Source organism: Pseudophryne corroboree, chromosome 4 (assembly GCF_028390025.1).
Source record: "Pseudophryne corroboree isolate aPseCor3 chromosome 4, aPseCor3.hap2, whole genome shotgun sequence".
Taxonomy (NCBI): Eukaryota; Metazoa; Chordata; class Amphibia; order Anura; family Myobatrachidae; genus Pseudophryne; species Pseudophryne corroboree.
The window spans coordinates 85523707-85551584 of record NC_086447.1 but is presented as its reverse complement, the minus strand read 5'-3'; the positions used below and the strand labels follow the sequence as shown (position 1 = coordinate 85551584).

At 47.4% G+C, this 27878-nt stretch overlaps 1 protein-coding gene across 3 annotated transcripts in view; it reads left to right on the top strand.

Annotated features, from left to right (window-relative positions):
- The window catches only part of RCAN2 (regulator of calcineurin 2), a 221484-nt gene extending 200704 nt beyond the window's left edge, over positions 1 to 20780 (top strand). For all 3 annotated transcript variants that reach the window (XM_063915220.1, XM_063915219.1, XM_063915221.1), the window contains one exon: positions 16910 to 20780. In XM_063915220.1, the coding sequence (XP_063771290.1) occupies positions 16910 to 17070 (161 nt within the window). In that variant the 3' untranslated portion in view covers positions 17071 to 20780. The remainder of the gene's footprint in view (positions 1 to 16909) is intronic.
- Positions 20781 to 27878: the final 7098 nt, after the last annotated feature.

The following is a 27878-nucleotide window of genomic DNA, read 5'->3' as shown; positions in this document are numbered from 1 at the left end:
ATACCCTGTTTAGTGGTACCTGTAGTATCAGCTAAATGTAACGCCTCCTTCATTGCCAAAATCATATAACGTGTGGCCCTACTGGAAAATACGGTTGATTCGTCACCGTCACCACTGGAGTCATCGCCTGTGTCTGGGTCTGTGTCGACCGACTGAGGCAAAGGGCGTTTCACAGCCCCTGACGGTGTTTGAGTCGCCTGGACAGGCACTAATTGATTGTCCGGCCGTCTCATGTCGTCAAACGACTGCTTTAGCGTGTTGACACTATCCCGTAGTTCCATAAATAAAGGCATCCATTCTGGTGTCGACCCCCTAGGAGGTGACATCCCCATATTTGGCAATTGCTCCGCCTCCACACCAATATCGTCCTCATACATGTCGACACACACGTACCGACACACAGCAGACACACAGGGAATGCTCCTAATGAAGACAGGACCCACTAGCCCTTTGGGGAGACAGAGGGAGAGTTTGCCAGCACACACCAAAAGCGCTATATATATATCAGGGATAGCCTTATAATAAGTGCTCCCCTATAGCTGCTTTGTTATATAAAAATATCGCCATAAATTTGCCCCCCCTCTCTGTTTTACCCTGTTTCTGTAGTGCAGTGCAGGGGAGAGACCTGGGAGCCGTCCTGACCAGCGGAGCTGTGAGAGGAAATGGCGCCGTGTGCTGAGGAGATAGGCCCCGCCCCTTTTCCGGCGGGCTCGTCTCCCGCTATTTTGAGAAATCAGGCAGGGGTTAAATATCTCCATATAGCCTCTAGGGCTATATGTGAGGTATTTTTAGCCTTTATAGGTACTCATTTTGCCTCCCAGGGCGCCCCCCTCCCAGCGCCCTGCACCCTCAGTGACTGCCGTGTGAAGTGTGCTGAGAGGAAAATGGCGCACAGCTGCAGTGCTGTGTGCTACCTTTAGAAGACTGCAGGAGTCTTCAGCCGCCGATTCTGGACCTCTTCTGTCTTCAGCATCTGCAAGGGGGCCGGCGGCGCGGCTCCGGTGACCATCCAGGCTGTACCTGTGATCGTCCCTCTGGAGCTTGATGTCCAGTAGCCAAGAAGCCAATCCATCCTGCACGCAGGTGAGTTGACTCCTTCTCCCCTCAGTCCCTCGCTGCAGTGATCCTGTTGCCAGCAGGAATCACTGTAACATAAAAAACCTAGCTAAACTTTCTCTAAGCAGCTCTTTAGGAGAGCCACCTAGATTGCACCCTTCTCGGCCGGGCACAAAAATCTAACTGGAGTCTGGAGGAGGGTCATAGGGGGAGGAGCCAGTGCACACCACCTGATCGGTAAAGCTTTACTTTTTGTGCCCTGTCTCCTGCGGAGCCGCTATTCCCCATGGTCCTTTCAGGAACCCCAGCATCCACTAGGACGATAGAGAAATGACAGTTAGGAACTGATTGGCTGGCGCATTATCACCTTCCACTTATCACCGCTTTGTCCCTTCTCCAGGCTTATTACATCCGCCCCACTATTCCCTATGTCTCGTACAGCTCCTCCTTATGCCTGAGAGATGACTTGCCATGAAAATGAGATTTCCCTGAAGCCGGTGACTCTTCTGCATTGCATCGTTGGCATATTGTTACTTGGGACTGTAGCTTGGAAATGTCACTGTCCGTCTTTGAGTGCTTGCCCCTGTAGCCTTTCCCATGCTGACCTGCACGGAGGAGACCAAACGGAACTGCATCAGGCTGGCTGCAGGCTATTTGCTCTGCGTCAGCACAAGACTATGGTATCCCAGCGGATGGAGCGCTGAGTCAGCGGAACATTAGCGGGCTGTTCCCCTTTCCCAGGAGATCACTGGCATATTGCATGGTCTGTTTTAAAATAGAAAATACATTGCTATGCAAAGTCGCACCTTACTCATAGCCTGATATTGGGTCTAATTAACTTGGTCTATACGTTTATCTGTCATTGCTCATACAGCGCAGACTCTGGGCTCTGTGTGCCTCTATATAAGTATAAGGTACTAGTGAGTCAGCAATATGTACGTTATCACCCGTCGCCATGGAGATGCGTCATCGTATGAATCATATTTGTGCTAAGCACCCTACGGAGTATTGGAAAATCGCATGATGTAATGTTTACTTCTCATCTGCAGGTCTCCGGTGCAAATTGTGCTTGTAGCTAGCTTTATATTATTGCACACTGCGGTTTCATTACTACCCTTTAGAGACATTCATTCCCGAATAGATGGCAGTGTAACAGTGGCTAGAACCAGGCATCAATCTGCGGTCTCCCAATGACACATCCTGTCTGCGGCTAGCTTAGTAACACTCTCTGCACTCTGTGCAATGGTTCTAAGCAGTTTACAGAACTGTAGCAGGAATAAATAAAGCATTCCAGTCACATGTATATTCACATATAGGGGTCTATTCATGAAGCAGTGAAAAGAGTGGAGAAGATGCCCACGGCAACCAATCAGCTGCTCCGTACAATTGTATAGTATGCAAATTGTAACTTCAATGCTGATTGGCTGCCATGGGCGACTTCTCCACTGGCTCACTTCTCCACACTTTTCACTGCTTCATGAATAGACCCCTTAAAGCCATTTAATGAAAATTGCTGCAGAAATGAAAGCGTAAGCGCAGAGCCAGTAGCGCAGGTTTTTGGAGCCTACTGTGGTCAGATTGTAAATGATCACCTGCACCCACATTATTTATTACACCAGTTTTGTTTTGTGTTTTTTTTATTTTTTGTTTGTTTTTTAACGCAACCCTCAGTATATTTAAGGTGTCAGCTGATTGGTCAGCACACAGTCAGGTCAGATTCTAGTAGGGACTAATGATCCCTGTAACTGCTGGATTCAGTCCTTACTCACTGTTCATATTATTTATGGTCTATACATTTGATTTATACTGACTATTTCATACTAGGTGATTCATCACACCCTATGTGCGCTCTTCACACCGTCGCAAGTGGCTACGCACCCTTAACCTTTGCACGACCTTGTGGCGTGCAATATTTTTATTATATGGAGTATTACCTCCAATCATAATTTTGTGAGTGGTAAAATATTGCACGGACAAAGGGCGATGTGGAAGCACCTATACTCACAGAAGGTCAGTGTGTGTGTGGGGGGGGGGGCGGGCTTGGAAAGGGGGTGGGTGCAGTGAGGTGGAGGTGCCTCTCTGTGCCGCTGATCACCCGCGGATGGGGTCTATAGATGCTGCGGGTGGGGGACGGGTGGCTGCGGGGGGGCCGCGGATGGGAGAGGGGGTCCGAAGGTGCTGTGGGTGGAGGAGGGGTGGGTGCAGAGGGGGTGCTGCGGATGGGGGAGGGGGTTGGGAGGTGTTGCAGGTGTGGGAGGGACTGACATGTGGGGCGGACTAGTGCTGGGCGTCCCCCCGCATGTCTGAGTTCATGATCAAGTTTAGCACAGCTGCAATCAACTCTGAATGACCCCCTATGTACGTGTGATTTATCCTAAGTAACCCATTGTACATGTAACTTACTACACTAAGAGGGTGATTCCGAGTTGTTCGCTCGCTAGCTGCTTTTAGCAGCATTGCACACGCTAAGCCGCCGCCCTCTGGGAGTGAATCTTAGCTTAGCAGAATTGCGAACGAAAGATTAGCAGATTTGCGAATAGACAGTTCTTAGCAGTTTCTGAGTAGCTCGAGACTTACTCACAAATAGCGATCAGTTCAGTCAGTTTCGTTCCTGGGCCCTCATTCCGAGTTGTTCGCTCGCAAGCTGCTTTTAGCAGCTTTGCACACGCTAAGCCGCCGCCCTCTGGGAGTGAATCTTAGCTTAGCAGAATTGCGAACGAAAGATTAGCAGATTTGCGAATAGACAGTTCTTAGCAGTTTCTGAGTAGCTCGAGACTTACTCACAAATAGCGATCAGTTCAGTCAGTTTCGTTCCTGGGCCCTCATTCCGAGTTGTTCGCTCGCAAGCTGCTTTTAGCAGCTTTGCACACGCTAAGCCGCCGCCTACTGGGAGTGAATCTTAGCATAGTAGATTTGCGAACGAAAGATTAGCAGAATTGCGAATAGACAGTTCTTAGCAGTTTCTGAGTAGCTCCAGTCTTACTCTGCCACTGCGATCAGTTCAGTCAGTTTCGTTCCTGGTTTGACGTCACAAACACACCCAGCGTTCACCCAGACACTCCCCCGTTTCTTCAGACACTCCCGCGTTTTTCCCAGAAACGGCAGCGTTTTTTCGCACACACTCATAAAACGGCCAGTTTCCGCCCAGAAACACCCACTTCCTGACAATCACATTACAATCACCAGAACGAAGAAAAAACCTTGTAATGCCGTGAGTAAAATACCTAACTTAATAGCAAATTTACTTGGCGCAGTCGCACTGCGGACATTGCGCATGTGCATTAGCGACTAATCGCTCCATTGCGGAAAAAAAATAACGAGCGATCAACTCTGAATGACCACCCTGGTTTGACGTCACAAACACACCCAGCGTTCAGCCAGCCACTCCCCCGTTTCTCCAGACACTCCCGCGTTTTTCCCTGAAACGCCTGCGTTTTTCCGCACACTCCCAGAAAACGGACAGTTTCCGCCCAGAAACACCCACTTCCTGTCAATCACACTACGATCACCAGAACGATGAAAAAACTTAGTTACGCCGTGAGTAAAATACCAAACTTTTGTGCTGATTTACTTGGCGCAGGCGCACTGCGAACATTGCGCATGCGCAGTTTGCGACTAATCGCTCCGTAGCGATAAAAAATAACGAGCGAACAACTCGGAATGACCCCCTAAGGCCTGCATTCAGATGTGGCTGGGGTAGCTTACATAGAAGCAGCATCGATGGCACTAATATGGTAATGCAGCAGGGTGCCTTACGCCTCCTGCTGCATTACTTATCCAAACTGCGTATCGGAGCATCTCCAACACCATCGGCCGGCTGCATGTCCCAAAAACGGTTGCGACTAGCCTGTGTTTTTGCCACCACTCCTTGTTACCTCCCCCAAACGGCCTCTGTCCGTAAATCACTTCGTGATAGTCCTCGCTACAACTGTCTTGGCTAATGAATCGCCCGGCGCAGCTGTGCCGCATGCGTAGATTGTCGACCAGCACTCAACTGCGCAAACATCGGCACTGCGTCCGTGCAGAGTGACTTAGAGAGGCCCATGGGAGGATCTGCTGCGCATATCACTCATACTACACAATGAGGCGGAACTAGCGGCTGATGGGCCAGCCATCGCGACTGCGAATCCGTATGGTACGCAGCAGATCTGTGGAAATACTCACCAGTGGGGATTTGTATTGAGACGGACACAGCCAGCGTCACTAATCCGCCGCTTGCATACAAAGACACAGCAATGGACGCACATCGAATTGGTGAGCAACCCCATGATCACTCAGAAACACTGTCAGCAGTCAGGTGCCGGGGTGTGTACAGCTGCGCGCAAATGTGCAATCACGTCCCCCAAACAGTCACAGCACGCCTGCATTTTACTCGCCACACTGTGCCTTTATTTATGCCCTATTATAGTTACATCCCTGATTATATCCCTACGCTGATCTGTGGATAATGGAGGTTATTCCGAGTTGATCGTAGCTGTGCTAAATTTAGCACAGCTACGATCATTCACACTGACATGCGGGGGGACGCCCTACACAGAGCTAGCCTGCCCCGCATGTCAGTGCCGCCCCTCCCTCCCCCCCACAGAAGTGCAAACGCATCGCACAGCGGCAATGCCTTTGCACTTCAAGAGTAGCTCCCAGCCAGCGCAGCTTTAGCGTGCTGGCCGGGAGCTACTCATTGCTCCCCGGCCCGCAGCGGCTGCATGTGACGTCATGCAGCCGCTGCGGCCTGCCCCCCGTTCGTGGCCGGACCACTCCCACAAAACGACGGCCAAACGCCGCTGTTACACCCCCTCCTGCCAAGCGATCGCCTCTGCCTATCAATCAGCATGCGCAGTAGGGACCCGTTCGCTCGGCTGAGACAAAAAGCAGCGAGCGAATGGGTCAGCATGACCCCCAATATGTACTGTGTACGTGGTCGGACTAGCTTCATGTTGTATGAAACCCTCTCATATAGCCTCCTCTACTAATTATACACACTGCTGCCATATTACCCTTCAGTATACACAGCACCCCCAAAGAACCACTCAGTATTCACAAACCCCCCTATAATACCACTCTGTATGCACAGCCCCCTCCCCTATATTACCCCAAGTACACACAGTACCCCCATATAACACTGTAGTATACATAGTCCCCCTTCCCCTATATTACCCCAGTACATACAGTACCCCCTTATAACACTCCAGTATACATAGTCCTCCTTCCCCTATATTACTCCCAGTACACACAGTACCCCCATATAACACTGTAGTATACATAGTCCCCCTTCCCCTATATTACCCCAGTACACACAGTACCCCCATATAACACTCCAGTATACATAGTCCTCCTTCCCCTATATTACTCCCAGTACACACAGTACCCCCATATAACACTCCAGTATACATAGTCCTCCTTCCCCTATATTACTCCCAGTACACACAGTACCCCCATATAACACTCCAGTATGCATAAGTCCCCCTTCCCCTATATTATTCCCAGAACACACAGTACCCCCATATAACACTCCAGTATGTATAGCCCCCCTTCCCCTTTATTACCCCAGTACATACAGCGCCCCCGTATTACACTCCAGTATGTATAGCCCCCCTCCCCATATTATCACCAGGGGTTCGGTAGGAAATACCGCTGATCGTCATCCCAACAATGAAGATCCCGACGTCTGAGGGGGATAGGTATTTTTACCCCTCCCCTAACCGTCCAGGGGTGGCGTCTAGGGCTAACCCACCCCTCTAGTGCCTAACCCTAACCCCCGCTAGTGTGTAACCTTCCCCCCTCCCGGGGGCCCAAACCCTAACAGGTGCCACAAAACTTACCTTCAGGCTGTCTGTGTTTCCGGTGCCAGTCTCCCGAGTGGTGTTGGGATTTCGGCGTCGGTCACATGACCACCGGCACCCCAACCACCAGGATGCTGAACACATACCATCCCCAGTACACACAACACCTCCATGCTACCAGGAAAGTAGGGGTGGCCACCAGCAGAGAAATGCATGGGATCCGGGGACCTGCAGTGCGATTGCACGGAACACCGATGGCAGAAACCTTTGAAGGTATAGTATTGAATGATTTCATACCATCGATGGTTCTTGTGTTTGATGGCAACCGTTGATAGGAAACACACCGATTGCCATCCGCATGGGAAAGTGTGGTGAGGAGAGGCAGCACAGTGACTGGAGGAGCAGAAAGAGGAGTGCTGGGCTGATACCCACAGCCTACGCTGAGCCTGGTGACAGGATGGCTGGTCCCTGGGTAGGGGGAACCACCCACTGTAGTATGAAGCAATGTCAGATGGACCAATGTGTGTGGTGCCATGGCTGCCAGCCGGGTCATGTGCTTTAGTTTACTGGTGGCACAGCTGTTAGCAGACCAGCTCCACTGCCGGTTATTCTACCCCTGCAGTAAGCTCCTGCGCATGAACGCCGCACAGTAGGAGCTGTGCCCCAATTGTGGCAGCTGTGAATTGACCTGCGGGGCAGTGATGGGTGGGGGAGAGACAGGGGGATGTTCCTACTTCCCGGCGGCCCGATCCACCCCTGCCTATGATTACACCTGTGATTTGCGCAAATATCTGGCCGGTTCCTGGCGCGCAAGACCAGTAGTTGTGCAGTTATTGTTCTGTTTTACCTTGTTAGCAGCTGGTGTGGGATGCAGATCCATTAAATGACTTCATAATAGAATTATGCACAATGGGAAGGCGTATTCATCTGACTGCTGCTTACAAAGAGCAGCAGGATGATTCTCTCTGGATAAAAGCTCCTCCGAGACTGCAGATTTCATTGGGAAAATACAGGTAATGTGACATTTAGCTGTCAGCCAGAGCGCAGGCAGGGAGGTGATTTACTTGCAGTGCTAAGGGGTAATTCTCATTGTGTCTCTATAACCACTAAGCCGCTTGTAACCATCAGAGACCAATTGGCCGGTGGTGCTGGCTGGCAGTTCTGACGTCAGCTTGTGGCTGAGAAATTAGCTTGAGCCCTGGAGGCCAGCGGCGTAAGGAGGAATCAGATAATTTTCTCTTGTAAAGCAGCCCAGCTTGCTGCACCATAATCTCCTGTAGTCACTATGTTCTTCACTGAGCCTCACTCCCCCTCCTGAGAGCATCAGGCTCTGTTTAACCCATTGCAACAACTCTGTAACAAGTGGCGTAGCCGACAGGATGCAAATGACTAATTTCCCTACTGATGACGCGACTCCGCAGTAGGCAGTGTGGTACCATTGTCACCAGCTGTTCCTAATTTCCGGTGTGGACAATCCCAGGTTTTAAAGATTTATCCCAAATAAAATGACCCAGTTTTTAAGTCGTGAACCACTGAACGATAATCCTTATTTTTCTTCATGTTATGTACATTTTATTCTGTCCGTTTTTATTCTCTAGGTTTTAGAAGTTCATATTTATAAAAAATGAACCAAATAGCAGTATCCTCACTTAATATCATTTATATAGTTGTACGTTGTACAGAGAATTTTTGTCAATCACATCAATTAACTAACTTAATTTTGACTATCTTAAAAGTATTTGTGTGTTGGTACAGCTAGACTGTAAGCTCCAATGGGGCATGGACTGTGTGGTGAATGATGTAACATACGCTGCAATGTGCTGCCTACAAGGTTGGTTCTATAGGCGTGTGTGTGTGTGTGTGGGGACAGAGGCCCTAATAATGTGATATATGCAAACCCCATGGTTTATTTACACCTGTGAGAGATCGCTGGTGGTGCACCCTAAACCGCAGCATTAGTGACATGCTTCAGGACCGTTTCTCAAAATGGAGGTGTGTCGCATCCATTTTGTGGGAGTGCTGAGGACAGTGTCTATGCCTGCAACTAGCTGTAACAGATATAGTCAAAAGGTTGACAGTAACAGTGTTGACATTCATAATGTTGACATTGTCAGGATATCAACATTAGAGTTATGTTACAGAGGGGGGAAGGATTAGTGTAAGGTTGCAGGGGGAGGTTCAGGTTAGGCTGTGTGGAAATCTTAGGATTAGGCCGTGGGGGGGGGGGGTTAGGGTTAGGCTGCAGAGGGGGAGGTTAGGGTTAGGCTATGGGAGGAGTTTAGGGTTAGGATGCGGGGAGAGGTTAGGGTTAGGCTGCGGGGAGAGGTTAAGGTTAGGCTGCGGAGGGAGGTTAGGGAGAGGTTAGGATTACGCTAAGGGGAGAGGTTAGGGTTAGGCTGCGGGGGGAGGTTAGGAAGAGGGTTAGGGTTATGTTGCGGGAGGGTTAGGGTTGGGCACCCCTACATGTGCACTGGCTGTACCCCCCTGATGGCAGCCCTGGTAATAGAACATTGTGCCAATGTATAATCTGTATTACGTACACATTGAGGCACGCTGGGCCTTTATTTGTACTTAAAATTGGGATTTGTACAAAGTTTTGTGTGTGTGTGTGTGGGGGGTGGGGGGGTCTCACTTATGTATTCCTGATGTGTTTTTGTAGTGACTACGAAGAACATTGGTCTTCAAACAGATCCACGTGTCAGATTTGCACTTTGAATAATGATGTCACCTACAGTATATATCTGACATATGTATGCACAGGGAATATTAAGGCTGTCTTGTTATACTGTATCATGATGGCTTCCCAGCTCCGCTATATAATGATCCTCTTCCCTGACTCCCATCTCCGTGTCTTGTAGCAGTTGCTCACGTTCTGCTCCTTCTGTATTTTCTTAATGAGAAGCTGCTATGGGTCAGAGCCATTTACAAGTACAAAGACTAAATCAAATGTTCCAGGATTCCTTTGAGTGGCAGAAAGCAATTTGCCTTACTGACAACAGGCTAATTATGTGGCTGCGCTGAAATGAAACTCACAATAGAGATGTCTGCTTTCAGTACTACGTGCCTGAATGATCTACTGTGGGATATAGCGCTGGCCTGTGACACACAATCACTAATTATTTCCACGTGGTGACACGGAGCGGCAGGTATCGCCAATGAAGTACAGTAGAACTGGATACACGATACCCATCCTGCCAGTGACATCACTCAGGGAACAGTGGTGAGGGCCAGCAATCACAGGATAGTCCAGTTAGTCTGCCTCTCTAATAAAGTATTAACAATGCATGTGCACGTTATCACAATTGCAGCACGCACATACATGCAGGAGGTCACAGTACATTTACATTTGCGCAGACTGTATTTACTATAGTGGTAGCTGCATTGTTTGGTACTTTATCTCTGTCCACTTTATCTCTCTCCAAGGCTTAGTACATAGATCCCCGTGTTTTAAGGATATTTCTCCTTAAGCACAGGTGATTTAGTTACTTCCTAAATCAGTTTGATTTAATCATCTGGACTCAATCATGGATATACTTAAAACCTGGATTGTTAGGGTGCCCTGAGGACCGAGTTTGGAAAATCCTGAGCTACAGTACAAGATTGTACGACAGGCAGGTCTCCAGATGATGCGGCAGGGCCGAAATGCCCGTCGGGCAATTCTGGCATATACCAGAAGGGCAGGTGGGCCGGCCCAGTCCCACAGGGAGCTGGGAAGTCCGTGCGGCACTCTGATGAGTACATTTGCATTTTAATGGGGACGTGCCGCGAGTCCACACCCCTGACTCGCAGCACACCCGCGTGCATCGTGTATGCGCGCGCCCCCGGGACATCCGTTACCATGGTAATGAGGGCGTGCTGTGAGTCCACGCCCTCCTGACTTGTGGCGCGCACCCGCATCATCTCTGCGCCCCCTACCTCCCGGGACATGCTCGTGCCCCCTGTGACTCGCGTGAGCGCATGTCACAGATGCCAGGGCCTATTCGGAGCCCCAGTCTGTCCCTGTGCTGCGGGGTCTGTATGTTGGAAGTACAACATTAGTGTAGCCTTTTGGTCTTGTCGGAAGACAAAAGCATAAAACATAAACCAAAAGACAGCATTTACCAGCATGGCTGATAATCCAACCGCCTTGTGTGTGACATTGGAGACAGCCATTTTGTGGGTTGAACCAATTTTCATGAATAGTATTGATATTAGTGATGTGCACCGGACATTTTTCGGGTTTTGTGTTTTGGTTACGGTTCCGAGGCCGTGTTTTGGATTCGGACGCGTTTTGGCAAAACCTCCCTGAAATTTTTTTGTCAGATTCGGGTGTGTTTTGGATTCGGGTGTTTTTTTATAAAAAACCCTCAAAAACAGCTTAAATCATAGAATTTGGGGGTAATTTTGATCCCATCGTATTATTAACCTCAATAACCATAATTTCCACTCATTTCCAGTCTATTCTGAACACCTCACAATATTATTTTTAGTCCTAAAATTTGCACCGAGGTCATTGGATGACTAAGCTAAGCGACCCAAGTGGCCGACACAAACACCTGGCCCATCTAGGAGTGGCACTGCAGTGTCAGACAGGATGGCACTTCAAAAAATAGTCCCCAAACAGCACATGATGCAAAGAAAAAAAGAGGTGCACCAAGGTCGCTGGATGGTTAAGCTAAGCGACCCAAGTGGCCGACACAAACACCTGGCCCATCTAGGAGTGGCACTGCAGTGTCAGACAGGATGGCACTTCAAAAAATAGTCCCCAAACAGCACATGATGCAAAGATAAATTAAAGAAAAAAGAGGTGCAAGATGGAATTGTCCTTGGGCCCTCCCGCCCACCCTTATGTTGTATAAACAGGACATGCACACTTTAACAAACCCATCATTTCAGCGACAGGGTCTGTCACACGACTGTGACTGAAATGACTGGTTGGTTTGGGCCCCCACCAAAAAAGAAGCAATCAATCTCTCCTTGCACAAACTGGCTCTACAGAGGCAAGATGTCCACCTCCTCCTCATCCTCCGATTCCTCACCCCTTTCACTGTGTACATCCCCCTCCTCACAGATTATTAATTCGTCCCCACTGGAATCCACCATCTCAGGTCCCTGTGTACTTTCTGGAGGCAATTGCTGGTGAATGTCTCCACGGAGGAATTGATTATAATTCATTTTGATGAACATCATCTTCTCCACATTTTCTGGAAGTAACCTCGTACGCCGATTGCTGACAAGGTGAGCGGCTGCACTAAACACTCTTTCGGAGTACACACTGGAGGGGGGGCAACTTAGGTAAAATAAAGGCAGTTTGTGCAAGGGCCTCCAAATTGCCTCTTTTTCCTGCCAGTATACGTACGGACTGTCTGATGTGCCTACTTGGATGCGGTCACTCATATAATCCTCCACCATTCTTTCAATGGTGACAGAATCATATGCAGTGACAGTAGACGGCATGTCAGTAATCGTTGGCAGGTCCTTCAGTCCGGACCAGATGTCAGCACTCGCTCCAGACTGCCCTGCATCACCGCGAGCGGGTGTGCTCGGAATTCATAGCCTTTTCCTCGCAGCCCCAGTTGCGGGAGAATGTGAAGGAGGAGCTGTTGACGGGTCACGTTCCGCTTGAGTTGACAAGTGTCTCACTAGCAGGTCTTTGAACATCTGCAGACTTGTGTCTGCCGGAAAGAGAGATACAACGTAGGCTTTAAACCTAGGACCGAGTACCAAAATGTAGTGCTCTGATTTCAACAGATTGACCACCCATGAATCCTGGTTAAGCAAATTAAGGGCTCCATCCACAAGTCCCACATGCCTAGCGGAATCGCTCTGTTTTAGCTCCTCCTTCAATCTCTCCAGCTTCTTCTGCAAAAGCCTGATGAGGGGAATGACCTGACTCAGGCTGGCAGTGTCTGAACTGACTTCACGTGTGGCAAGTTCAAAGGGTTGCAGAACCTTGCACAACGTTGAAATCATTCTCCACTGCGCTTGAGTCAGGTGCATTCCCCCTCCTTTGCCTATATCGTAAGTAGCTGTATAGGCTTGAATGGCCTTTTGCTGCTCCTCCATCCTCTGAAGCATATAGAGGGTTGAATTCCACCTCGTTACCACCTCTTGCTTCAGATGATGGCAGGGCAGGTTCAGGAGTGTTTGCTGGTGCTCCAGTCTTCGGCACGCGGTGGCTGAATGCCGAAAGTGGCCCGCAATTCTTCAAGCTACCGACAGCATCTCTTGCACGCCCCTGTCGTTTTTAAAAAAATTCTGCACCACCAAATTCAATGTATGTGCAAAACATGGGACGTGCTGGAATTTGCCCACATGTAATGCACGCACAATGGGGGTAATTCCAAGTTGATCACAGCAGGACATTTTTTAGCAGTTGGGCAAAACCATGTGCACTGCAGGGGACGCAGATATAACATGTGGAGAAAGAGTTAGATTTGGGTGGGTTATTTTGTTTCTATGCAGGGTAAATACTGGCTGCTTTATTTTTACACTGCAATTTAGATTGCAGATTGAACACACCACACCCAAATCTATCTCTCGCTGCACATGTTATATCTGCCTCCCCTGCAGAGCACATGGTTTTGCCCAATTGCTAACAAACTTGAAGCTGCGATCAACTCAGAATTACCCCCAATATTGGTGGCGTTGTCCGATGTCACAAATCCCCAGGAGAGTCCAATTGGGGCAAGCCATTCTGCGATGATGTTCCTCAGTTTCCGTAAGAGGTTGTCAGCTGTGTGCCTCTTATGGAAAGTGGTGATGCAAAGCGTAGCCTACCTAGGAACGAGTTGGCGTTTGCGAGATGCTGCTACTGGTGCCGCCGCTGCTGTTCTTGCTGCGGGAGGCAATACATCTACCCAGTGGAATGTCACAGTCATATAGTCCTTAGTCTGCCCTGCTCCACTTGTCCACATGTCTGTGGACATTGGGTACAACTGCATTTTTTAGGACACTGGTGACTCTTTTTCTGAGGTCTGTGTACATTTTCGGTATCGCCTGCCTAGAGAAATGGAACCTAGATGGTATTTGGTACCGGGGACACAGTACCTCAAGCAATTTTCTAGATTCCTGTGAATTAACGGTGTGGATACCGGAAACACGTTTAACACCGCCCAGGCTGCCAAGGCCTGAGTTATCCGCTTTGCAGCAGGATGACTGCTGTGATATTTCATCTTCCTCACAAAGGACTGTTGGAGAGTCAATTGCTTACTGGAAGTAGTACAAGTGGTCTTCCGACTTCCCCTCTGGGATGACGATTGACTCCCAGCAGCAACAACAGCAGCGCCAGCAGCAGTAGGCGTTACACTCAAGGATGCATCGGAGGAATCCCAGGCAGGAGAGGACTCGTCAGACCTGACAGTGACATGGCCTGCCGGACTATTGGCTTTCCTGTCTAAGAAGGAAATTGACACTGAGGGAGTTGGTGGTGTGGTTTGCAGGAGCTTGGTTACAAGAGGAAGGGATTTAGTTGGCAGTGGACTGCTTCCGCTGTCACCCAAAGTTTTTGAACTTGTCAATGACTTCTGATGAATGCGCTCCAGGTGATGTATAAGGGAGGATGTTCCGAGGTGGTTAACGTCCTTACCCCTACTTATTACAGCTTGACAAAGGCGACACACGGCTTGACACCTGTTGTCCGCATTTCTGTTAAAATAATTCCACACCGAAGAGGTGATTTTTTTTGTAATTTGACCAGGCATGTCAATATTCATCCCACGGACAACAGGTATCTCTCCGGGTGCCTGACTTAAACAAACCACCTCACCATCAGAATCCTCCTTGTCAATTTCCTCCTCAGCGCTAGCAACACCCATATCCTCATCCTGGTGTACTTCAACAGTGACATCTTCAATTTGACTATCAGGGACTGGACTGCGGGTGCTCCTTCCAGCACTTGCAGGGGGCGTGCAAATGGTGGAAGGCGCCACCTCTTCCCGTCCAGTGTTGGGAAGGTCAGGCATCGCAACCGACACAATTGGACTCTCCTTGGGGATTTGTGATTTAGAAGAACGCACAGTTCTTTGCTGTGCTTTTGCCAGCTTAAGTCTTTTCATTTTTCTAGCAAGAGGATGAGTGCTTCCATCCTCATGTGAAGCTGACCCACTAGTCATGAGGAACATAGTAGAGGGCCTCAGCCGTTCCTTGCCACTCCGTGTCGTAAATGGCATATTGGCAAGTTTACGCTTCTCCTCAGACGATTTTAATTTTGATTTTTGGGTCATTTTACTGAACTATTGTTTTTTGGATTTTACATGCTCTCTACTATGACATTGGGCATCGGCCTTGGCAGACGACGTTGATGGCATTTCATCGTCTCGGCCATGACTAGTGGCAGCAGCTTCAGCACGAGGTGGAAGTGGATCTTGATCTTTCCCTATTTTACCCTCCACATTTTTGTTCTCCATTTTTTAATGTGTGGAATTACATGCCAGTAATATATCAATAGCAATGGCCTACTGTACCGTACTGCTATATATTATATACTGGTGGTCAGCAAAATTATGCACTGTCCTCCTACTATATATATACTGCGCAAAACTTAAATGCACCACAGGTATGGATGGATAGTATACTTGACAACACAGAGGTAGGTAGAGCTGTGGACTACTGTACCGTACTGCTATAAATTATATACTGGTGGTCAGCAAAATTATGCACTGTCCTCTTACTATATATATATATATATATATATATATATATACTGCACAAAACTTAAATGGACCACAGGTATGGATGGATAGTATACTTGACGACACAGAGGTAGGTAGAGCAGTGGACTACTGTACTGTACTGCTATATATTATATACTAGTGGTCAGCAAAATTATGCACTGTCCTCCTACTATATATATACTGCGCAAAACGTAAATGCACCACAGGTATGGATGGATAGTATACTTGACGACACAGAGGTAGGTAGAGCAGTGGACTACTGTACTATATTTTATACTGGTGGTCAGCAAAATTATGCACTGTCCTCCGCAAAACTTAAATGCACCACAGGTATGGATGGATAGTATACTTGACGACACAGATGTAGGTAGAGCAGTGGACTACTGTACCGTACTGCTATATATTATATACTGTTGGTCAGCAAAATGATGCACTGTCCTCCTACTTTATATACTGCGCAAAACTTAAATGCACCACAGGTATGGATGGATAGTATACTTGACGACACAGAGGTAGGTAGAGCAGTGGACTACTGTACCGTACTGCTATATATTATATACTGGTGGTCAGCAAAATTATGCACTGTCCTCTTACTATATATACTGCGCACGAATAAAATGCACCACAGGTATGGATGGATAGTATACTTGATGACACAGAGGTTGGTAGAGCATTGGACTACTGTACCGTACTGATATAATACTGGTGGTCACTGGTCAGCAAAATTCTGCACTGTCCTCCTACTATATACTACCATGCAGCACAGATATGGAGCGTTTTTCAGGCAGAGAACGTAGATATTTTCACTTCAGCACACTGAGCACAGATATTTGCAGCACACAGATATTTGCAGCACACTGAGCACAGATATTTGCAAGCACACTGAGCACAGATATTTGCAAGCACACTGAGCACAGATATTTGCAGCACACTGATATTTGCAGCACACTGAACACAACTGAGAGAACGCTGCACACGTCCTCTCCCTATCATCTCCAATGCACAAGTGAAAATGGCGGCGATGCGCGGCTCCTTATATAGAATACGAATCTCGCGAGAATCCGACAGCGGGATGATGACATTCGGGCGCGTTCGGGTTAACCGAGCAACGCGGGAGAATCCGAGTCTGCCTCGGACCCGTGTAAAATGGATGAAGTTCGGGGGGGTTCGGATTCCGAGGAACCAAACCCGCTCATTACTAATTGATATTAATGAATATTAATTTTGTTTGTACATTATAGGCCAGTGCTTCATCAGCATTAGGCCTGCTTTACCTCAGTGATTTTTCTGGTTCGCAGAGAATAGATCAGTTGCATTCGCATAGATGTTGGTTTACCCCACAAAATGGCTGCCACCTGCAAGATGGTCAATATACATATATTTTTTTTTTTCTTATTTTGGTATCTTTTCTCTCTGCAGGTCAGAAGTACGAACTTCACGCAGGAACAGAGTCCACCCCCAGCGTTGTCGTCCACGTGTGTGACAGTGACTTGGAGGAAGAAGAAGACCCAAAGATTTTACCCAAACCTCGAATCATCCCCACGCGGCGCCCTGGTTTGCCCCCAACCAAATCCAAGTGACGCGTCCCCATAGCACAGTGTTACAGTACTCCTCATGACACAGATTAATTTCCTCTTTTCTTCCTTTAGAAAGTAGGATTTTCTCATTTTTATAGGGATGTTATTGCCACGCGGTACTATGAGCATGTGACCATGACAGGCGTAGCTACATCATCATAAAGGGACGCCTTGTGATACCGCAATCTTACCAGTCCTTCCGATACGGGGGGTCATTCCGAGTTGATCGCTCGCTGATGATTTTCGCAGCACAGCGATCAGGTGAAAGAAATGGGATTTCTGCGCATGCGTATGCCCCGCAATGCTCACGTGCAACGTACGGGTACAAAGCTCTTTGTGGTTGTGCTCAGGTTCTAGCGAAGTTTTCATTCGCACGACAGGAAGGGGGCGTTACTGGGTGTCAACTGACCGTTTTCAGGGAGTGTTTGCAAAAACGCAGGCGTGTCTGAAAAAACGCAGGCGTGGCTGGGCGTTCGCTGGGCGGGTGTATGACGTCAAATCCAGACACGAATAGGCTGAAGTGATCGCAAGCACTGAGTAGGTTCAGAGCTACTCTAAAACTGCACAAACAGTTTTTGTAGAGCTCGGCTGCACATGCGTTCGCACTTCTGCTAAGCTAAAATACACTCCCCAGTGGGCGGCGGCATAGCGTTTGCACGGCTGCAAAAACTAGCTAGCGAGCGTTCAACTCGGAATGACCCCCACTGTACCGCATGTGTTCTTAAAGGATGGCATTTCTCTATTGAATTAAAGTCGCATATCAGAAAGGCAAAAAAGAGCATTGTTCCCGCTCGTTGCCACCAATGCATTGATGCGTTATGGATACACATTGCAGCACTCGCAGATCCAGATGGAAAGTGCAGCACACTACATTTTTGTTACCGCTAAATGTAATGTGAATTAAGCACTAATTAGAGAACTCAAAGAGCATTACAAATGCATTGGTGCAAACGAGCCTTTCCTAATTGTTTTGTGTATTGTTTGCATATCAGGTTATTTTTGTCGCACGGCGTAGACACACTCATTGTTTTGTACAGTTAAAGTTGTGTGTTTCATGTCCTCGAAGCAGACCGGACCCCCGTGCTCAACAGAAGCAGCGTTTATACGGACCAGTGCTCACCCTATCTGTTCGCTAGGAGTTAGTGACCGTGCCTCGTGCCTCAGTGATGTCACAAGTGTGAAGTGAATGGATAGGCTGAAATATCGGTCCATGAAAAGCCTTCTTCTGGTGCAGGGAGGTGACCCGTCCAATTTACTAATCACTAACTGGTCATAGAACCTAAGGGATCTGGGTGGCTTTCATCTACTTTTATTTCCCAGTAGTAACTTAATGATTCAGTTCTTCTGTGTCGCTCTCTGTCTAGGGAACCACTTGTATATATCAGGTTACTAATCTGCACAAAGTTGGATGGGAGTCTGGCCGTGTGGGCATTTGGCTGCACAAGCACAGTCCACATCCACAAAGAATTATTTTAATATACGTTTCCAGCAGTGACCACATGACTAAAGATAAAGTAGCGCCTCCTCAAACATGGACACTTTCCGTCAGCACTGACCCAACATCCAATTAAAAAAATAAACCTTACTACTGTACATGTTTAGATGAGATGTATTTTCCTAAACAATTTATTTACTAGTAGTTTTGGACCCATTTTATGACATCAATGCCCCCTACCAGCTATACTTAACCCCATTGCCGGAGTAACCGGCTCTCCTGTCCTAGTGGTCTGCCCCATCTCACTCACCTGCTCTCACTGTTCATGATGGAAATGGGACATCTGTTATTAAATAGATTATGCAGGACACAAATAGAGGTATTTCGGCTATATTGGGCAATTGATCAGATAGCGCAGCATTGAAACGGCTTCTGTCCCCCAAGGAAATTGATTGGACCTTTGTCAAGCATGTCAGTAAGTGAAATTGGAATGATTGGTCAGATCTCATCCAGGGTGAGATGTATCAAGCCTTGGGGATAGCGTGGAGAGAGATAAACTACCAGTCAATCAGCCCCTGTCATTTTTTAAACACAGCCTGTAGCATGGCAGTTAGAAGCTGTCTTTATCTCTCTCAACTTTATCTCCAAGCTTTTGTACTACCTCATCTGTCCGGCCTCTGAAGTGAAGGTGGCCTTAAATCATGTATGACCACAAAAAAGTATTTAGGGTCTTCAAAGATGTTCAAGGGAATGTTATCCAGGTTACTTTTACTATCGTGTACCTTATTTACATCCCCCCCATTGTCTGCTTTTAATTAGCATTGCCCCAATATAGCCTTTTGGTGAGGAACTAATCAGCATGTGCTGAGGAACCTGTACCACATGAGAACAATTTGTCTGTAGAAATTGCATGCTGTGTCTTATGCCGGGCATACACTATACAATTATCTGGCCGATCCGCTAATTATTGGTCTGTTTTGCGGGCTGAAATTGTACAGTATGTTCCAAAGAACCGATAATTAGCCAACTGCATCTGGCAATGCCACTTCCCAGGTTTACAAAAAACATTTTTGTCATGGATTCTACTCGGCTCAGCTCCCCAGCTGGCAGCCCTGTCACCCGTAGAACATATCCGGTTGTCCATCCATTATTTTTGAGGTAAAATACAAAATAATTAGGGTGTGAAGCATCATAAATAGTTTTAAATTAAACAAAAATGTACCTCTGATGTTGGTGCACTTAGAGAGCGACTGTCAGCCTCACACAGCTGGGACAGCCATTTTGTGGACAAAGTCAAAACATGAGGATACGGCAAATGACAAAGGAGCACTTGGTCATGAATGTTGGTCACGGAATTCCTCAGTGTCACTGGGAACTAATGAAAATATTGGCTGCATTATGATTCAATATTGGTTCGGCCCACAAAATGATCAACTTCACTGTGTGTAAGAAGCCATTTTGTTTTTTAGCGATGTCACTGGATCCTAATGAAAGGATTGCCTGCTGACATGTACCAATTGGTTCTGCCCACAGAATGGCAGAGTTCGCTGTGTGTAGGTGACAAGTGCCCTTGAAGACAATTGTTCTTGACTTTGCGGCCATATTATAGAAGCAATATAGCCATTTTATTGGCTGTCGCACAGTGCAGTTTGTAGCTGAGGAAAATGTCAGTTTGTTCTAATAGCAGCTAAAAGGTAATCATTTGAAAAGTAAAAAATTAAAATTTACAAAGCCAAAAAATGCATTTGTAAATATATTATTACAGCATGATCTTAGCATTTCAGCATAGAGCAGCGAGTGATAGTGTTGATTTGCTAAAACTTCCATTTTGCAAAGAAGTACCATTGGGGTTATGGGCGACTGAAGTAGTAATCTAACTAGAATATAGGGGGCAGTAATGAAAGGCAGCTTATCAGGCGGTGAGATACAATCATTATCTGTATTTCTGTGGTAGCCACTATAACATTCTCTGTCCGAATTGCCATTATACTGTCACGCGCACACCATTTGGCATGTTCCAGGTTCTCAGCATGGCAGAAATCATGTTGTGTACAAAATTAGAGTGGTCAGTCTTTGTTAAAACAGTACAAGTCTTTGTTAATCATATCCCAACGCATTTCACCGTAGCCTAAAATGAATGCAGATTGTTATTAGATACAGACAAAATGTGTTCAAGCAAATGCATTTTTTTGTACATTTGTATAATCGCCTGAGTATGGTGTTTTGTATAAATTAGTTACAATTTGAGTAGAAAAAAATAATAAACTCTGATTATTTAGCCTGCTTAGCTCAAGTTCTTTCAAACTGTGATGTTGACTTTAAAGACCAAAAAATACATAGGGATAGATGTATCAAACCTTGGAGAGAGATAAAGTACCAACCAATCAGCTCCTGCCATGTTACAGGCTGGGTTTAAAAAATGACAGCCGGTACTTTGGGCCCGATTCAGCTTCAGTTGTAGTTTTTGTGAAAAATCGTAAAACTACGACTCATTTCTCTAGCATGTGGGGGTCCGCCCAGCAAGGGGGAAGACCGCCCCGCATGCTGGCCAGTCCAATTATTGCACAGTGTGTGAATGGCACCCAAGGTGGACGGTCACCACAAATCAGTTGCGTCGACTGCCGACATCAGGAGAGCTGCACAACGGCTGTCAGTCCCAATGAGCCGATATCATGCCACAAATGCTGTGTACACAACAGTGGCCCGACAGAGTGCATTTAAAAACAGCACCACAATGACATTATACAGATAGGAATGATAATTGTGTAGGGAGACTGGGTGTCCATGAGATCATTTCCGCTGTCAGGAAAAAAATCTACATCATAGCGCTCCATGGACCCAACCACCTCAGCGTCTCTTCTATACAAAATACATATATATGGGAATAATGCTGGCCTGATTCAGCCCATTGTTACATTTTTATGGTAAGTTACAAAAAGTGACATTATTACTCATCTGTATAAAATAACAAATGACAGTATGTGCATAGAGAGCAGGCTGCTACCGTGCCGCCATAGGAATATGTCTTACGGTCTATGGGGGTCATTCCGAGATGACCGTAGCTGTGCTAAAATTAGCACAGCTACGATCAGGCACACAGATATGCAGGGGGACACCCAGCACAGGGCTAGTCCACCCCGCATGTCAGTAACGCGCCCCCCTGCAGAAGTGCAAAGGCATCGCCTTTGCACTTCAAGAGTAGCTCCCGACCAGCGCAGTTTTAGCGCGCTGGCCGGGAGCTACTCATCGCTCCCCGGCCCGAAGCGGCTGCGTGTGACGTCACGCAGCCGCTGCTGCCCGCCCCCCCGTTCGGTCCAGCCACACCTGCGTTGGTCGGACCGCGCCCACAAAACGGCGGCCTAACGCCGCCGTTCCGGCCCCTCCCGCCCAGCGACCACTTCTGCCTGTCAATCAGGCAGAGGCGATCGCAGCCCTGCTACAGCCTTCGGCCATCTGGCATGCGCCGGCATATGCGCAGTAGGGACCCGTACGCTCGGCTGCGATAAAAAGCAGCGAGCGAACGGGTCAGAATGACCCCCTATGTTCTGTATTACAAGACTCCTCCAGTGCATTACTTGCCTACAAAATTATAAATGATGAGAGAAAAATATATACAGCTCCTTCTCCTCTCCAGCACAGTACTTGGGTTATGACAATGAAAACAAAAATAATAATACCTCCCTCAGAGACGGCTTAAAATAGGAGAGGGCCTCTCCTCTCTACGGTGTATAGACTTGGGCACAATGCCAGAGAGTTTACTGTCGCATGTGCAGGTCTCTGGGAGCATGGTGTCTGTGCCATGCGCCCGATGACCTCTCTACTGCACATGCACAAATCTCCGGGAAAATGGCCGCCGCACCATTTTCCCAGTGATTGCTGCAGTGCCAAAGCAGGACTCCGGAGAGGTGAGTATAATTATATGGGTGCAGCCATTATAGATATGCCAGTGATCTCCCTTCTATTGTCTGCCATTCCGGACATGGTGGTGTAACTGAGGTGATGCATATAACCTGGAAACAGAGTAGTGGAACACAGATGACCCACTGGAGATGTATAACACTTGTTTCCAGTACACATACGTCCCTCAGGTGCAGGGCCGGATTAAGTCTTGGGGGTGCCTGGGGCACTTTAGACAGGGGGTCCCCGGTGGAAGGAAAGGGGGGGAGGGCTGTGTATAAGATTGTGTATACCTCCCAACATGACCCATTCCAGAAGTAAAAAAATGCTCTTTACATGGACTTCCCTCTTAATATATGATTGGTGTCACCTGTGTTGAACTATGTAATTGCTAAGAAAGGTATTTCAACACAGGTGATTGCATCATAACTTAAGAATTTTGTCCCTCGTGGAATGGGGTCATGGTGGGAAGTTCGGATTGTGTATTAACTTTAGCCCAATGATGTATATTAGATTTAAACTAATAGTTTAATAATGCCTGGGTGCTGTTTATAGCTACACCTAATTGAAAGACAACTATTTTATAAAATGTACTTATAGTGGAACAAAGACAACGTAAACAACCTTAAAATACACATAGAAAAATAAAATCTATAATTTATCTTGTCACATGCAAAAATAGCAGCAGCCTCTGTACTACTTACACACTGGGACAGGACTCAGGAGGACTGTGTGTGTGTGTCTCTCTCTAGACCCTCATTAGATAACAAGTTACACAGGACTCAGACACCCAGGTGTGGAGAGAGCTTTAAGTGACACAGGGATCCCACCCTCACCTGCCATAGACTTTTTACTCCAGAGATTTGACTATATAAATGATTAGCATAATACAAAGAAGATATTTTTAACAGATTCTTTGTATTTTTCATATACTTTATACAGTCAAAACTCTAGCAAACGTTAATATGACAGGAAAGGCTCTGCCTCACCCCACCGCACGTCATTGGTTGTAGGGTATCTGTTTACCTGGTAACCTACACATGTGGATCTTCTTGTCTCTTGGGTATACTGAGACATACCCTCCAACTGTACCTTTTTGGCAGGTACAGTACCTTTTTTTATGGTCTACTGATTTTTGGCTCTCCAAACTTACATTGAAAGTATAGGAAAAGGGTTGTGGCCACGCCCCCTTTACCCGTGGTCACGCCCTTTACCCGTGGCCACGCCCCTTTTGAGTTTGTACCGGTTTTTATGTATAAAATGTTGGGGGGGGGGGGGGGGGATACTGAGGTAGAGCGGATCACAGTACACCCGGCACCCCACTGACACTTAAAAATCGGAAGAAATGACTGGTGTGAACCAAAGAGTGAAGCGCTGGACTTGTATTACCTCATGCATACAGGGTTTGTGATGTGGTGATACCACAGCAAGCCCGGCAGCCTCTCTAGTACTGAGCATAAGGTACTGTATGGTTTTCCTTTCGCACATATCCTCCATTTATCAGGCTCTCACAGATGTGCAGGCACTAGGCCTACATTCAGTCCATGTGCAGTAACTGCACTCCACATAGTGCTCACTCTCTGCCGCTCTCATCATCATCTCTTTATGTATGTCTGCCTCTATTATTTACCTGTCACACTCTGCTTTTCTTGATGTATCACTGTCACATCGCTTTATCACAGCTCTGCATCTCTTTATTGTAGCTCTGCATCTTTTTATTATAGCCCTGCATCTCTGTCACTGCTCTGCATCTCTTTATTATATCTCTTCATCTCTTTACTATATCACAGCTCTGCATCTCTTTATCACAGCTCTGCATCTCTTTATTGTAGCTCTGCATCTCTTTATCACAGCTCTACATCGCTTTATCACAGCTCTCCATCTCTTTATTATACCCCTGCATCTCTTTACTATATTACAGCTCTGCACCTCTTTATTGTAGCTTTGCATCTCTTTATTATACCTCTGCATCTTTTTACTATATTACAGCTCTGCACCTCTTTATTGTAGCACTGCATCTCTTTATCACAGCTCTACATCTATCACAGCTCTCTGCCTCTTTATTGTAGCTCTGCGTTGCTTTATTATAGCTCTGCATCTCTTTACTATATCACAGCGCTGCATCTCTTTATTATAGCTCTGCATCTCTTTACTATATTACAGCTCTGCATCTCTTTATTATAGCGCTGCATCTCTTTATTATAGCTCTGCATCTCTTTACTATATTACAGCCCTGCATCTCTTTATTATAGTGCTACATCTCTTTATTATAACTGCATCTCTTTACTACAGTTTCTCTAACGTCCTAAGTGGATGCTGGGGACTCCGTAAGGACCATGGGGAATAGCGGCTCCGCAGGAGACTGGGCACATCTAAAGAAAGCTTTAGGACTATCTGGTGTGCACTGGCTCCTCCCCCCATGACCCTCCTCCAAGCCTCAGTTAGATCTCTGTGCCCGAACGAGAAGGGTGCACACTAGGGGCTCTCCTGAGCTTCTTAGTGAAAGTTTTAGTTTAGGTTTTTTATTTTCAGTGAGACCTGCTGGCAACAGGCTCACTGCATCGAGGGACTAAGGGGAGAAGAAGCGAACTCACCTGCGTGCAGAGTGGATTGGGCTTCTTAGGCTACTGGACATTAGCTCCAGAGGGACGATCACAGGCCCAGCTTGGATGGGTCCCAGAGCCGCGCCGCCGGCCCCCTTACAGAGCCAGAAGGCAGAAGAGGTCCGAAAAATCGGCGGCAGAAGACGTCCTGTCTTCAACAAGGTAGCGCACAGCACTGCAGCTGTGCGCCATTGCTCTCAGCACACTTCACACTCCGGTCACTGAGGGTGCAGGGCGCTGGGGGGGGGGGGGCGCCCTGAGACGCAATAAAAACACCTTGGATGGCAAAAAATCCATCACATATAGCTCCTGGGCTATATGGATGCATTTAACCCCTGCCAGAATCCATAAAAAAGCAGGAGAAAAGTCCGCGAAAAAGGGGCGGAGCCTATCTCCTCAGCACACTGGCGCCATTTTCCCTCACAGCTCCGTTGGAGGGAAGCTCCCTGGCTCTCCCCTGCAGTCACTACACTACAGAAAGGGTTAAAAAAGAGAGGGGGGCACTAATTAGGCGCAGTATTAACTATACAGCAGCTATAAGGGGAAAAACACTTATATAAGGTTATCCCTGTATATATATAGCGCTCTGGTGTGTGCTGGCAAACTCTCCCTCTGTCTCCCCAAAGGGCTAGTGGGGTCCTGTCCTCTATCAGAGCATTCCCTGTGTGTGTGCTGTATGTCGGTACTTTTGTGTCGACATGTATGAGGAGAAAAATGATGTGGAGACGGAGCAGATTGCCTGTAATAGTGATGTCACCCCCTAGGGGGTCGACACCTGAGTGGATGAACTGTTGGAAATTACGTGACAGTGTCAGCTCTGTATAAAAGACAGTGGTTGACATGAGACAGCCGGCTACTCAGCTTGTGCCTGTCCAGACGTCTCATAGGCCGTCAGGGGCTCTAAAGCGCCCGTTACCTCAGATGGCAGATATAGACGCCGACACAGATACTGACTCCAGTGTCGACGGTGAAGAGACAAATGTGACTTCCAGTAGGGCCACACGTTACATGATTGAGGCAATGAAAAATGTTTTACACATTTCTGATAATACGAGTACCACCAAAAAGGGGTATTATGTTCGGTGAGGAAAAACTACCTGTAGTTTTCCTGAATCTGAGAAATTAAATGAGGTGTGTGATGATGCGTGGGTTTCCCCCGATAACAACTGATAATTTCTATAATGTTATTGGCATTATATCCTTTCCCGCCAGAGGTTAGGGTGCGTTGGGAAACACCCCCTAGGGTGGATAAAGCGCTCACACGCTTGTAAGGGCTCTACCCTCTCCTGAGATGGCCGCCCTTAAGGATCCTGCTGATAGAAAGCAGGAGGGTATCCTAAAATGTATTTACACACATACTGGTGTTATACTGCGACCAGCAATCGCCTCAGCCTGGATGTGCAGTGCTGGGTTGGCGTGGTCGGATTCCCTGACTGAAAATATTGATACCCTAGATAGGGACAGTATATTTTTGCCTATAGAGCATTTGAAAGATGCATTTCTATATATGCGTGATGCACAGCGGAATATTTGCCGACTGGCATCAAGTCTAAGTGCGTTGTCCATTTCTACCAGTAGAGGGTTATGGACACGTCAGTGGTCAGGTGATGCGTATTCCAAACGGCATTTGGAAGTATTGCCTTATTAAGGGGAGGAGTTATTTGGGGTCGCTCTTTCAGACCTGGTGGCCACGGCAACAGCTGGGTAATCCACGTTTGTACCCCAGGTCGCCTCTCAACATGAGAAGACGCCGTATTATCAGGCGCAGTCTTTTCATGGACAAGCGGGCAAAAGGTTCCTCATTTCTGCCCCGTGACAGAGGGAGAGGAAAAAGGCTGCAGAAATCAGCCAGTTCCCAGGAACAGAAACCCTCTCCCGCCTCTGCCAAGCCCTCAGTATACGCTGGGGCTTTACAAGCAGAATCAGGCACGGTGGGGGGCCCGTCTCAATGAATTTCAGCGCGCAGTGGGCTCACTCGCAAGTAGACCCCTGGATCCTTCAGGTGATATCTCAGGGGTACAAATTAGAATTCGAGACGTCTCCCCCTCGCCGTTTCCTAAAGTCGGCTTTACCGATGTCTCCTTCTGACAGGGAGACAGTTTTGGAAGCCATTCACAAGCTGTATTCCCAGCAGGTGATAATCAAGATACCCCTCCTGCAACAGGGAACGGGGTATTATTCCACACTGTTGTGGTACCGAAGCCGGACGGCTCGGTGAGACCGATTCTAAATCTAAAATCTTTGAACACTTACATACAGAGGTTCAAATTCAAGATTGAGTCACTCAGAGCAGTGATTGCGAACCTGGAAGAAGGGGACTACATGATGTCTCGGGACATCAAGGATGCTTACCTTCATGTCAAAATTTACCCTTCTCACCAAGGGTACCTCTGGTTTATGGTACAGAACTGTCACTATCAGTTCAGACGCTGCCGTATGGATGGTCCACGGCACCCCGGGTCTTTACCAAGGTAATGGCCGAAATAATGATATTCCTTCGAAGGAAGGGAATTTTAGTTATCCCTTACTTGGACAATTCCCTGATAAGGGTAAGATCCAGGGAACAGTTGGAGGTCGGTGTAGCACTATCTCAGGTAGTGTTGCGGCAGCACGATTGGATTCTCAATATTCCAAAATCGCAGCTGGTTCCGACGACTTCCGATGATCCGACGATCCGATGATCCTGGACACAGTCCAGAAAAAGGTGTTTCTCCCGGAGGAGAAAGCCAGGGAGTTATCCGAGCTAGCCAGGAACCTCCTAAAACCGAGCCAAGTCTCAGTGCATCAATGCACAAGGGTTCTGGGTAAAATGGTGGCTTCCTACGAAGCAATCCCATTCGGCAGATTCCACGCAAGAACTTTCCCGTGGGACCTGC